We start from the raw sequence: 12,903 nt of genomic DNA on the forward strand, positions 1-12,903 counted from the left end.
GGAAAAACTCGACCTAGGTCGTGGGAATAGTTGTCTTGGCCGTTCTATAGAGAAAAGAGAGAAGAGAGAGTGTTCTTGAGGGGATTTGGAGATTCTAAGCTGTTTTGGTGAGATATGTCCTTGTGGAGTGGAGATCTTGTGCTAAGAACAAAGGAGAAGGCTTCTAAGGGTTGGATTCGTCGTTGTTGGGTCAGAATCTTCCTGCAAAAGAGGTGAGTGCATGACCATGGCTTATATAAGCCTGAGAATCCTTTGTTTGCTTGATTTGTTGTGTTTTGTGGCGTTGTTCTTGTTTGTGGTGGTTGTGTTATGGTTCTGATAGGTTCTTGAAGCTTTTGGGTGAGTTTGGAACGGATTGGAGATGATTGGAGATGGAGATTCGACGATCGGTTTCGAGCAGAACGTGTCTGCGGGGTCGGTGTCGATCAACACCAAGTGGGTGTCGGCCGACACCATATCTGGGCAAGTGTCGATCGACACCTACCTGGTGTCGGTCGACACCAACTTGTTGATTCGTGATTTCTTGGTTTGTTGTGTTTGTTTGTTGTTTGTTAAACATTGGAATCTCAGTTGCTTGTGTGTATAGCCTAGTAGATGGGAGGATTGCCTCACTAAGTATTTATGATAATACTTACGCATCTCAATTGTTGTTTGTGGTGTGCAGGTATGTGACGTGGAATCATGGCAATGAGGAGGAGGATGATCTAGGGTCTCGTTTGTGTGTTGGTGGTTACATTGTTTATGTGGGAACCTTGGATAGAGTTATGCTAGATTGTTGGATAGATTTGTTAGGAGTGTTATTGTACTGATGATGTATTGGTTTGGTATGTTTCCGTTGTGCTTAATGGTTATTACTGGTTTAATGATGAGTGGTCGTTTGGGTTGGTTAATTAAGTAGTATGGGATGCTTAATTATATATATTGTATTTATTATAAAAAAAAAGAGTCGGGTTGTTTCACAACCAAACATAATCATTTATTAATTTGATAATATTAATTTCAAATTTTCTAAAATCTATCCACCTAATTTAAAGCAATATGATAGATTAAAATATAATTCTCCTTTCACTTTTATTTAATCTTATATTTAATTATTTGTGTTACTATTTAATACATAAAGTTAACAAAATTTTAGATTTTTTTCGAGCATATGATGTTATTTGAATTTTTATAAACAGATATATATTTTAACAATTGTTTTAGGATTTTTGTAACCAAACAAATATATCTGGATACAGATTATTTTACATTTGAGTTATTTTAATATATAATGAATATTTACACTTAAAAGTTATTAGTATCAAATACAGATTTTCTATATTTATTATAGTTAAAAATAGAGGAACTAATTTATTGATTCGAAATTATAATGATATATTCGTATTTATAATGAAATATTCGAATTAATTTCTTCAAAATGTACATAATTATTGATTTAAAAAAAAAATCAAACCGTGGTGTACCACGGATAAATCCTAGTCTATATAATACTATTACTACACAATAATGTAATACTAATAGATGCTAACCAAAAAAAAAAGTTAATGGCCGGGTTAGCCAGAACTTACAAAATCATAAGATAAGAAGACACGAGCTATACAACCCTAAACATGAGTCGGTAGAAAATATCACAAAACCTACGAGAGAAAACTGAACATATTAGCTATATATATATAGGATCAATTCATCTCCTTCGGTATCATAAAAATAATAAGAACATATATATATATATATATTGTGTCTTAAGATAAATTAATTAAACTAGGTCTAATATAGTTTAAAGAAACGGCACCTTGTTTATTGTCTCCACTATACATATTTTCGACAGCTTCCAAGACAGAATTATGTTTACCCTAAACCCCCCAAAAAAAAAATGTGTAATGGGAAATCGGAATTCACTAATTGCATGGGCATACCATGCCATGCCGGCTGGAACAGATAGAGATCTATGAGTTCGTTAGGTCACAGTCACACCACACGTGATGGAGGTACGAGAGGGAAGTGACAAATCTGAGACAAGAGATAACACAAAGTACAGAGGAAATAAGAGAGTGGCCATTTCCATGCCAGCTTGTCACTCCCCATTCTTCCGTCCTATTCTTTCTTCTATTGCCTACATTAATTCTCATTTCCAAGACTAGAAACAAAAACGAACATTGGTGCCAAGAACAAGAACGGGTGTGAACAAATTTTCTTTATTTTTCTTATTGTTACAAAGTAGATGGGTTACCTTGTCGTTTTGTCTATTTTTTACGGTAATAGCTCACCATAAACAATTACTTAACCACTATGCCACTTAATAATTTAGAAGATTAGACGTTTGTATAACTCTAAAATGTATTAAAAACTTAAGCTATTAATTAAAACGCTTTCTACCGTCTGGTCACCGATTAATCCCCGCCTTAACCGTTTAGGCGCTAGGCGCTAGTTCACCGCCCAACTAGCGTCTAATGCTTTTTAGAACACTGATTTTAAGATAATTCTCTAGTTCAATAATTGCAAATTCACGTAAAACACCATTTGGTCGTATTAAGTACTCGCTATTATTTCAAGATAAAGAAATCAACTATGATATATTTGAAAAAGCATGGGGAAGTAGTTCTACCAATCGTAATTATTCGTAATCCTTTATGATTCTCCATACACTTTTGTCCCGACGGTCTATTTACCCACGAGAACTATTATATCGAGCCAGATAGAGCCCGTTCTTTACCCTCGGTCTATTTGTCCCTCAAAAAAAAGTTCAAAACCATTTTTCCCCTGAAGACAAAGTTCGAAATCTATATCTCCCCAGTTGTGGATTATATCGGTTTAACGTCTAAACCCGAGACCAACCCAGATACGTTCTTTACCCTCGGTCTATTTATCTCTCAAAAAAAAGTTCGAAACCATTTTCCCCCCGACGGCGGTGGAGGATCTGCTCTGTTCTCCGTCGAATCACCTAATGAAGAAAATGACTGTTTCGGCGGTGGTTTAGGGACTCTCGGAACCCTAGATCTGACAGTTGAGAGTGACGTTGACTCGGTGAGTTCGTCCGAGTTACAACTCCGAGGATAATTCTCGATCTCGTCTTTCCAATAAATGTCGTCGTCGTCGTCGCTGAATGAAGAATCGCTTTTGATGTTCTCTTGGCTCTAAATCGGGTCGGGTATGTTCCTCATCGACATGAGCCGTTTTAAACTTCTGATTAGATTCAACTTCACCGACACATCCATTAAACCCTGAAACCTCTGCGAATTCGAGAGCGCGTGGTCGTCACTCTCCGACGAAGCTCAACCATCTCCGCCTCCGTTTCCGAAGCTCAACCATCTCCGCCTCTGTTTCCTTCTCTCTCCTCTCGCTATCGGGTCGAAATCGGGTTAAGTTTGGTCAAAATTGGGTTTAGTTTGGTTTAATCTAGGTTTAGTTTTCTTCTAATCGGTTAAGTTAATAGTAAACCGATATAATCCATGATTATGGGTTAATTGATGTAGAAGAATAAAACTGGAGAGATATAGATTTCGAACTTTGTATTCGGGGAGAAAATGGTTTCGAACTTTTTTTTGAGAGATAAATAGACCGAGGGTAAAGAACGGACTCTATCTGGCTCGATCGATAGTTCTCGTGAGGAAATAGACCGTCGTCCCCCTTCTTTGATATTAAATTATATACAAAATACTCGATTTGACTGATCTCAATTTACAATCCTTTTTTATTACATTGAATAGTTTCTCTAGTCCCACTAAAATTTCCAAATGATTCTTTTATCAAACTAAAAAAAAGGATAGACAGAAGTTTCTTTGCCTGAATGAATCATTCAGACGAAAAATTAAAAAAAAAAAAAAAGTTTATTTGCCAAAAAAAAAAAATGATATAGCTTTTAGTAAAAAAAATTCCCTTTTTTAATGACTAGGTGAAGCAGAAGAGCTGGCACCAGCTCTCGACTGAGTGATTACGTAGTAGACTCACTCACACTACTCAGTACTCAGTACTCAGTACATACTCTCTTTGTTCTCTTTCTTTTGGACAGCTTTCATTTTGATTTTCTCTCTTTTAAGCCACATGAGGATAAAACAAATATATACCAAACCAATGATGGGCTTCTCAATAATGCAATAAAATGGAGTATATGCATACTGGAGGAACAAAGCAAATAAAAATAGAGTTAGATAAAAATTTCACAAAACAACTGTAGTTAAGGTTAGCTTCCCAAGGATTCTCCAGCTATAAATATATGTATCCCCTGCTTAAACCCATCTCACACCAAAACACAAAAGCTCTCATCTCCTCTAGTTTTCAATCTTATTACACACACACACACACACTCCAACCCCTTTTACTTGTAACACCCAAACTCAGATGGGTCGAAACTCAAGCCTCGCCATCGTCGTGGCGACTGTTCTGCTGATGTCAATGGTCGGTTCTGCTTACTCAGGCAACTTCTTCAACGAGTTCGACCTCACGTGGGGTGACCACAGGGGCAAAATCTTCAACGGAGGAAATATGTTGTCTTTGTCACTGGACCGGGTTTCCGGGTCAGGTTTCAAATCCAAGAAAGAGTATTTGTTCGGTCGGATCGATATGCAGCTCAAACTCGTCGCCGGAAACTCGGCCGGCACTGTCACTGCTTACTACGTAAAGTTCTCAAACTCTCACATTCACTCAAAACGTTACTAAAACTGAAGAGATACTCTTTTCTAAATTTTGTATGAATATTTTTTTGCAGTTGTCGTCACAAGGAGCAACACATGATGAGATAGACTTTGAGTTTCTTGGGAACGAGACAGGGAAGCCTTATGTTCTTCACACCAATGTCTTTGCTCAAGGGAAAGGAAACAGAGAGCAACAGTTTTATCTCTGGTTCGATCCAACTAAGAACTTTCACACTTACTCCATTGTCTGGAGACCCCAACACATCATGTAAAATATCCATTGCTCTCTCTCTATCGCTACTTCAACATTAAATGAAAACGAAGATCTTGTCTTGACTTTGTTCTTATATCTCTGCAGATTCTTGGTGGACAATTTACCCATTAGAGTGTTCAACAACGCAGAGAAGCTCGGTGTTCCGTTCCCAAAGAGCCAACCCATGAGGATTTACTCGAGCCTGTGGAATGCAGATGATTGGGCCACCAGAGGTGGTCTGGTCAAGACTGACTGGTCCAAGGCTCCTTTCACAGCTTACTACAGAGGATTCAACGCTGCGGCTTGCACCGTCTCTTCAGGATGTGACCCTAAATTCAAGCGTTCTTTTGGTGATGGTAAATTGCAGGTAGCGAACGAGCTCAATGCTTATGGCAGGAGGAGACTCAGATGGGTTCAGAAGTACTTCATGATCTACAATTATTGTTCTGATCTCAAAAGGTTCCCTCGTGGATTCCCACCCGAATGCAAGAGGTCCAGAGTCTGATATTTGATGCAATTCCCTCAATGATTCTCTGTTTGTTTGATGCAATTTTTTTAGATTGGTTTCTTTATCTGTTATTCCATTGTACATTCTCAAGTTCAAATAAAGCTCTTTCCAGCTACTTAAACAACTGAATCCATGTTTGCCAAAAAAAAAAATAATAACTGAATCCATAATAAGTCATTACTGGTGTTCCTTTCACTGGAATTGTCACAATTCTAAACCTTATCCCTGAACGTACCAATTCATACTAGTTTCTATACAATGCAACGAAATTGCTTTAGAGTAATAAGCTATGATAAATCTGAAAAGATAACAAGGCAAGATCACTGCGGATCAGAAAGCAACAACAATTTGATATGCTTGAAAAAAGACAAAGACAGACACTATTAATGTTGTACAACCAGAAAAATGTGGAGACAAAGGAACTAACAAGTCTAATGTGGATGATTCTAGTTACCTCTATTGTCTGTGCGTTGAAGATCAATTGTACGGTTCATATGATCTAGGACTTGTTTTTGACCTACAAGTGCCTATGTGAACTCTATGCATAGACAAGTCAAATACGCTTAAACCTATATACAAGACTTTGTTACTAACTGTTTAACTAAATAACACTATCAGCTAAACTGAGCTAACAAAAGTTTGAGTTTCCTGTTCGTTATCTGGATCAGAGAGTGGCGTCGACTCAACATTGTTGGAGCATGTATTCAAATCTTTAGCTTCAGTTGTTGCCCCTTTGTTCTCAGTGGCTGGAGAAATTTTTTCTATATTCTTCTGAAGATCTATATGTTTACTGGTTTCAGGCATCCCTAGAAGAACAATTAAAGACAAAGAACAATCAGTTTCTAAGTCAACCGGGTTTTTCTTTTCCTAATAGAAGCTAATATCATGCAGATATACTATATATAATTCACCTAGCCACAGAAGACAGTAAGGACTAACTGTACGAACTATTACTGACAATGAATATAAAGAGACTTACCAGGATTATCCTCTGAGCTATCTCTGAGATATGAAAGCATTCTTTTGTAATTCACAGAACCTGGCACTTTAAATAGCTTGCGCTTGGAACACAACTGTTACAAGTCAAAACAGGGAAATTGTTAAGAACAAAATCAGGTGGATGAAATTAAAACTTTAGACGCAAGAACAACACTGAAGATCATACAGGAATTTTGGTGGCACTAGATGAAGTCATCTTCTTGAAAGGGCTAATGTTTCCATGTAGATTTTGTGCTGCTGGTGGTTCAACAAAGCTATTGGGAGATAACAAAACAGACCCGGTAGGAGAGAGCCGGTCATCTCCTACCATCAATTCATCTCTTTCGTTCTTTGAATCTTTTGTATCAGCATCTCTAGATCTAGTATCATCAGAAGCTTTCTTCAAGTAAGGAAGCAATCTCCTATAGCTCACAGAACCAGGATTCTTGAAAATCTTCTCCGGATGACGAATCTGTCAAGAGTAACCAGTTAAAAAAGCCAACATTGGAGTTTAAACATATCCTTTTGTTATAAAGCTATGAGGAACACATACAATTTTGCTGCCGAGTTTGACACCAACGTTCTTCAAAGAGACTCCATCAATCTCTTGGCGGATAGAACCAGCTACACTAATGAACATTTCTGAATCCGGTGACGTCGTTTGTGAGCATTCCACTACTTCTATAATATCATTGCTTCCTATTCTCACAACTGTTTCAACATTAAAGACATTGTGGAATCAGATAGTTTCTAAACACATACTGATAAAGAGCTTAGAATCAGAAATTACCGTTAGCATTGGGAGAATCGCAAGGAGATTCCACATTTAGCTCCTTGGTTTGATTTTGCCCTTTCACATGAAAGTCCCAATCGCTAGAAATCGAACTCGGGGAGGAGGAAACGCGTCTGAGACACAGATTCCTCACCGTTACACGAGGACACGCACGAGGTGATTTAGTAACAATTTTATCGCTGAGAGGTGGCGACGCATGTTGGTTACGAAGATCCGTGAGAAATCGGTTTCTGATGTGAGACACAGCTGGTGCGAATCGAACGGTGGAGCGGTTGCTATGATTCCTTAATTCGCTTGCCATAAGGCTCTTAGAGGTGGTACCTCGAACTGAAGAAGAAGAAGAAGAAGAAAATCGCATTCTCTTCTTTATGGTATAATCAGATTCCGCCATTGAAGCAGCTACAGAGATAGAATTATTTTCGCGGGAACAGGATCTGTTATGGCGCGAAATTGAGGCTTAGCGGATCCACTTGGGCTCGGCCCATTTAGCGTTCGTTTTTAGTTCAACAATTTTACGACGGTTTAAGTTTGGTTTTAATCGGTTAAAGTAAACCGTATTGCAAAAGGCTTTTAAGAAGAGGAAGGATCTGTGAGTTTTTATTATTTTTTTCCCTAAAGAGTGGTTTAAGAAGAAGGATCGTCATCTTCACCAAAGCTCCGAGACTAGTTACAATCGAAGCCAGCCATGGATCTTTCTCCTGTTAAGGAAGCTTTAGCCGAAAAATCCTTTGAGAAAATCGCCGATATCTGCGATAATCTCATGCTTCAGGTTCCAAAATTTCTCTCGCTATCGTTGTTTGTTTCTGATGATGTTCACTATTAGGGTTTTGTGAAGTTGATTTTGTGAGGTTTTACTCGATCGCTTCTTTAATTTACAGGTTTCTACCGAAGGAATTGCGTTTCATGATGACTGGCCTTACGCAATCCATCTTCTGGGTTACGTTTACGTCGACGATTGGTGAGTTTAATCTTCTTCTCTTATGTAATTAGAGAAGGTTTCTTAAGGATCCTTGCGGATTTTAGGGCTTCAGAATTGGTCTATTTGCTTTGATTGAGTGTATATAGATCCTCTTGGGATATCACAATTTGCATCCTTATGTTGTCATCTAGAAAAGGGATGAGATATGTCTAGGGCTTTAACTCTTAAGTTCTGATTTTTTTACACTTACTTGTTTGTATCCACTGATTTGAAAAACTTTGACACAAGTTAATAGTTGTTGACAACTCCTTTTAACAGATTTTGTAGTCTTGATAGTGAGTGTAGTAGTATGTTGGAACTACAGAGTTATGGTTCAGCTGTTCTTGAATATATGACTGTTTTGGAGTTGGATTTTGTATTTGATGTTTCTTGTATTTGTTATTACTGCAGTGATAGCGCTCGTTTCCTCTGGAAAACGATACCTTCATCTGTCAAGGAGAGGAAGCCTGAAGTTGTTGCAGCTTGGAAGATTGGTCAGAAGCTATGGACACGTGACTACGCAGGTGTATATGAAGCTATTCGTGGTTATGATTGGAGTCAAGAAGCTAAAGATATGGTTGCTGCTTTCTCAGGTAATTCTTGTACTAAGCTTCCTGGCTGCTTATTACCATACAAGCATTGTAAAGTTAAATTTTTTGTTACTTCATATTCCTCTCTAGGTTTATCTGCGTATTGAGATTGAGTAGCTGTGTTGTTATGTTAACTTGTGAGGCCTTACTTTAGAATTTGTGTCCTGCAATAAAGCAACTTGCATCTTGTCAGTGAACTTATATAAGAACATGAATTTGAATAACATTGCATTAAAGTAACCTAGCAGAGAAGTAGACTTGCAAAGTCGGAACAAAAACAGTTAACAGTCTTTTTCCAACCAAAGGCCTAACATAAGTTTGAGTTGTGCGAAGTTGTACCTTAGCCTGCATCCTGTTTTAGGCAGCACAGTTTTTGTAGCATTTTTAGGCATCGATTGTTGCCTCTTCCCATTGGTTGATCTTTTCAATAACCCCTCAATGCTATCTCTGGGTGGGTTTTGTTGCAGATCTTTACACAAAAAGGATGTTTCAGCTTTTGTTGTCGGCCTACTCCACAATAACCATCCGTGATTTGGCCCTTTTCCTGGGGATGACAGAGGATGATGCCACAACTTGTAAGCTTCTTACTGCAATTTCCTTTGCTTTCAAAATATTAACGTCCTCTTCCCACATTAATCCTCTGAGTTCCTTCTTTTATTGAAACTAATCACAAAAAGTTTATCTCAAAGAGTTTGTGGCAATGTCTTGGCGTAGTGTTTTGTAGCATGGATCTAGTGAGAACCATATATGTTGTGGAATCAGAATTAACATTATAATTGTTTTTTTTTTTTTCTGGATATACACAGATGTTGTAGAGAATGGTTGGACAGTGGATGCAACTTCTCAAATGGTGACTGTGAAGAAACAAGCTGTTAAAAGAGAGCAAAAGGTGGATTCATCGAAGCTGCAACGCTTGACGGAGTATGTGTTCCACCTTGAACATTAAAACTAAGGACCAATCTCCTATTAAGATAGTGAATTCAGAGAACAAAATTTGTTTTTGAGAGATTTCACAATGACTGATTCTAAGTTGCAACATATCTTCGCTCTTGAGTATATGACCAAATTACTCCTACAAGATTAGTTTACACAACAAAACGAGCTGAAACAAACATCTATTTACACAACAAACGAACTGAAATACTCCTACAGGATCAGTTTACCCAACAAACGAACTGAAGCAAACAAAAGATGAAGTTAATATTGTGAGCCAAAAAGGACAGCCTAAATAACACGTCTTTAGAACAAAAGTAGGCAGAAACACGAGAAGCTTCACTTTAGCGACTGCAAGCAAGGGTACTCCAAAGCTTTGTTAATTATTATCTCTGAGATTAAGAGGTTAGGCTTCTTACCGGTAAAGGTACTCTCTGTGACAAGATTAGTCGGAGAACGCACTTAGATGAAGCTACTTTAGAAAATAGACTCTTAAGTCCGCCTGCAACTTCAATAAAATCTTCAAAACTTGGTGGTTTGTAGTAGAACATCATCTTTTCAAGATTCGGCATTGTCTCCAAGAAATACTTGATCTGCTTCTCCATGTCATCACTAAATGCACCAAACTCCCGTATCTTTATGACCTTCACCGGACTTGATGATAAGCAACTGCGAATCTCCTCTCCCTCTTCATGAGGTTTGCACAAGCACACATCTCCACATCTATCCGTGGCTTTGTGAATGAGTCCCTGAAACATATAGTGAAATATTCTCAAACTTTGAAAAAATGAGTCAACAAATGCTTTTCAAGGGTTTGCTTCATACTTTAAAGATAAGAGTTTCAAGATTTGGAGAATTCTTGAGCAAGCCCGGCAATGACTGCCATCCTACTGTGGGATCACTCTCAATGGTTAATTGACTCAGGTTGTTGAAGAGCGGTATTGCATCACAACTGTAAGTAAGCACCTGAAACAAAACCATAACAACTTGATTATCATCACTCAATTGCAATCACCAACTAGGACACTTAAGCAATGTTCTTCTAAGTAGTACCATAAATTTGTAAAAAGACTAAAAGAAAGATGGGAACAAACCTGAAGAGTGTTGGGAGATAGATAAAGAGTCTTGACATTGCATAATCTCATTAAAAAGTCTGTTGCATTGCCAACCATATCATTCTCCCCATAACCTTCATGGTAATCTATCAATAAGGGCTCCAACAAGCAAAGATCGATATGGGGTTCAACAAGCGAATCAAAATTCACTTTTGGATACTTGCCTGCAACAGTGTCAGTAAACTTCAAGTAGACAAGATTAGGAGTATCAAATGACACACTCTTTGGAAACTCATCCCGCTCTTGCCAGGAAAACGTTACTCTCTTGAGAGTTGGGGAAGACACCGAGGCAAAGTCCCATATGAACCAAGATATATCATTCAGAACTAAGTCCTCAAGTATGTGACAACCAGAGAGAAGCTTGGTAAGCCGCATACCATGCTTTTCAAAATGGACTGACTCAATATGAAGTGTCTTAAGCTTTGGGAGATGAACATCTTCAGCATCAAAGGTGGGATATAGCCCAAAATATAGCTTCAGACTAACCAGTGTCTTGCTCAGGTATACCTCTGAAGGAAGCAGATACTCCGATTCAAAATCCAGGTGTAGATCAAGATCGGATACACCGCGTTCCAACACGCTGTGTATCCAAGAAGTGATACGGACTGGATCAACGCCGTCTCTGACCTTTAGAGAGAACTTGTGTAGAGGAGAGTTGCCTTGCAATGCCAGCACTCTATCCACAAAATCCATAAAACTTGTGGAATTGTCCAACTTATTCATAGGATTCAGATAAACAGAGTAATCCAAATCAAGATTAGGGACAAAAGCAAAGAGATACCGCCATTTTTTCGAAAGAAATGATGTGGAAGCAGCTTCTTTAGTTGGAAGGAAGGACAGGATATGGCAGTTAATCGCTTCCGGTAAACTACTGATTATATCTCTACGATCCATCTTTTTCAAGAACCTAAAGACAACAAACAAAAGAGAGAAGCTAAGAATCAAAGAAACATACTTTGGAGATAAAAGAAGAGCAGGAGATGGATATTGAAACTTGCTTGGAGATAAAAGCATAGCCCACCACCAAAATCACTCAACTGTTGTAGAAGTTTTAGGGGTTTTGGCGATCGTATTTGTAGGCAAGAAGAGTGAAGAAGAAAGAGTGAGTTTCTTAGCTAGGCCAGCCTTTTTTTTTTTTAATAGTGTCATGTCAAGTGTAAACATGATCTTTTGGAAGATTTAGTGTAAGATATTTTGAACTTCATTAGATAAAATATAATCAGACCCTTTTACAAAAACATTACTTGAAATCAAACCAAATCAACCAGAGATCATCAAACTCATCGTTACACCAATGGCAACTGAATGTTCCCAAGTTCTTTTGTTTTCCATCAATATTTTGTCCAACACGCTGTGTATCCAAGAAGTGATAAAATATAATCAGACCCTTTTTTAAGTCACATTTGTCTCGCTTTAGTTAGTTTTTTATTTTATATTTTGTTGTCAACTCAACTTTATATTAAAGCCCACAATGGGCAAATTTGAAGTACAAGTTTAGGTCCAATATGCGATACACTAAGATAAGGATTGAAAATTGAACGACACGTGTAAGCAACGTGTCGCTCTTGCTAATAATAACCACCGATGACTCATATTTTTCATTTTTTTTTTCTGGTAAAAGGTTAAATTATATATTTTTCATCTTTGCTTTGTTCACCGGATGTGTAAAACAAGATTAGAGAGTGCGAGTGCTCTGTTACGGAGGATAAGAATAGAGAATTGTAAATTTGTAACTCGCTTCTTATCCAAACTCATCTTTTCCTAAGAACAGAGCCAACAAGCTCTAGCCAACACCAAATGATTGATCACCCTGGATAATGATATGCTACTGAGCTACTCTATCTCTGTTTATACTCAGTCAATAACATCAACTGCAAAGCCTCCGAATGGACCAGTCTTCACTTAAATCCACCAGCTTCCATTATATTCATATCAACAAATTATAAGTAGCTTGAAATGCATACCTTAATAGAAGCATAGGATGTGGCTCTAGCCTTAAATGGAGATGACTGTCATAAGCTGGTCCTAATGCATGGTATAGTGACAATTTCTATCGATTTTTGACAAAAAAAAACACACAAGAAAAATCATATCGTTGGTTACATGTTATCATTCGATTTCCAGTAGTTACCCTATAACGTACA

At 37.8% G+C, this 12,903-nt stretch overlaps 4 protein-coding genes across 5 annotated transcripts; 2 read left to right on the forward strand and 2 right to left on the reverse strand.

Annotated features, from left to right (window-relative positions):
• On the forward strand, positions 4,227-5,507 carry LOC104719042 (xyloglucan endotransglucosylase/hydrolase protein 15). Its single transcript, XM_010436883.2, has 3 exons — positions 4,227-4,614; positions 4,706-4,899; positions 4,990-5,507. The coding sequence occupies exons 1-3, from the start codon at positions 4,339-4,341 to the stop codon at positions 5,387-5,389; spliced, it is 870 nt and encodes a 289-aa protein (XP_010435185.1). The 5' UTR covers positions 4,227-4,338; the 3' UTR covers positions 5,390-5,507.
• LOC104719043 lies at positions 5,560-7,554 on the reverse strand. Its single transcript, XM_010436884.2, has 5 exons — positions 7,161-7,554; positions 6,924-7,081; positions 6,558-6,842; positions 6,372-6,465; positions 5,560-6,198 (listed from the first exon to the last, which is right to left on the reverse strand). The coding sequence occupies exons 1-5, from the start codon at positions 7,552-7,554 to the stop codon at positions 6,011-6,013; spliced, it is 1,119 nt and encodes a 372-aa protein (XP_010435186.2). The 3' UTR covers positions 5,560-6,010.
• LOC104719045 (COP9 signalosome complex subunit 8) lies at positions 7,778-9,719 on the forward strand. The gene is made up of 5 exons (XM_010436888.2): positions 7,778-7,932; positions 8,042-8,121; positions 8,533-8,714; positions 9,179-9,286; positions 9,518-9,719. The coding sequence occupies exons 1-5, from the start codon at positions 7,849-7,851 to the stop codon at positions 9,655-9,657; spliced, it is 594 nt and encodes a 197-aa protein (XP_010435190.1). The 5' UTR covers positions 7,778-7,848; the 3' UTR covers positions 9,658-9,719.
• Positions 9,811-12,126, reverse strand: LOC104719044 (F-box/LRR-repeat protein At4g14103-like). Of its 2 annotated transcripts, XM_019231169.1 has the most exons (5): positions 11,758-12,123; positions 11,541-11,666; positions 10,739-11,435; positions 10,470-10,610; positions 9,811-10,393 (listed from the first exon to the last, which is right to left on the reverse strand). In XM_019231169.1, exons 2-5 carry the CDS (start codon positions 11,651-11,653, stop codon positions 10,043-10,045), a joined length of 1,302 nt encoding a protein of 433 aa, XP_019086714.1. In that variant the 5' UTR covers positions 11,654-11,666; positions 11,758-12,123; the 3' UTR covers positions 9,811-10,042. The 2 variants fall into 2 exon arrangements, with proteins under 2 accessions (XP_019086714.1, XP_010435188.1); XM_010436886.2 differs by having other exon boundaries at positions 10,739-11,666; positions 11,758-12,126.

This window comes from Camelina sativa, chromosome 10 (genome assembly GCF_000633955.1).
Source record: "Camelina sativa cultivar DH55 chromosome 10, Cs, whole genome shotgun sequence".
NCBI lineage: Eukaryota > Viridiplantae > Streptophyta > Magnoliopsida > Brassicales > Brassicaceae > Camelina > Camelina sativa.

Coding starts and splice junctions, on each gene's coding strand:
- LOC104719042 (XM_010436883.2), top strand. CDS start 4,339: ATGGGTCGAAACTCAAGCCTCGCCATCGTCGTGGCGACTGTTCTGCTG. Junction 4,615..4,705: donor GCACTGTCACTGCTTACTAC/GTAAAGTTCTCA, acceptor ATTTTTTTGCAG/TTGTCGTCACAAGGAGCAAC. Junction 4,900..4,989: donor TGGAGACCCCAACACATCAT/GTAAAATATCCA, acceptor ATATCTCTGCAG/ATTCTTGGTGGACAATTTAC.
- LOC104719043 (XM_010436884.2), bottom strand. CDS start 7,554: ATGGCGGAATCTGATTATACCATAAAGAAGAGAATGCGATTTTCTTCT. Junction 6,466..6,557: donor CTAGTGCCACCAAAATTCCT/GTATGATCTTCA, acceptor GACTTGTAACAG/TTGTGTTCCAAGCGCAAGCT. Junction 6,199..6,371: donor TAGCTCAGAGGATAATCCTG/GTAAGTCTCTTT, acceptor TTGTTCTTCTAG/GGATGCCTGAAACCAGTAAA.
- LOC104719045 (XM_010436888.2), top strand. CDS start 7,849: ATGGATCTTTCTCCTGTTAAGGAAGCTTTAGCCGAAAAATCCTTTGAG. Junction 7,933..8,041: donor GCGATAATCTCATGCTTCAG/GTTCCAAAATTT, acceptor TTTAATTTACAG/GTTTCTACCGAAGGAATTGC. Junction 8,122..8,532: donor TACGTTTACGTCGACGATTG/GTGAGTTTAATC, acceptor TTATTACTGCAG/TGATAGCGCTCGTTTCCTCT.
- LOC104719044 (XM_010436886.2), bottom strand. CDS start 11,653: ATGGATCGTAGAGATATAATCAGTAGTTTACCGGAAGCGATTAACTGC. Junction 10,611..10,738: donor TATCTCCCAACACTCTTCAG/GTTTGTTCCCAT, acceptor GTTTTGTTTCAG/GTGCTTACTTACAGTTGTGA. Junction 10,394..10,469: donor TTGAAACTCTTATCTTTAAA/GTATGAAGCAAA, acceptor TATATGTTTCAG/GGACTCATTCACAAAGCCAC.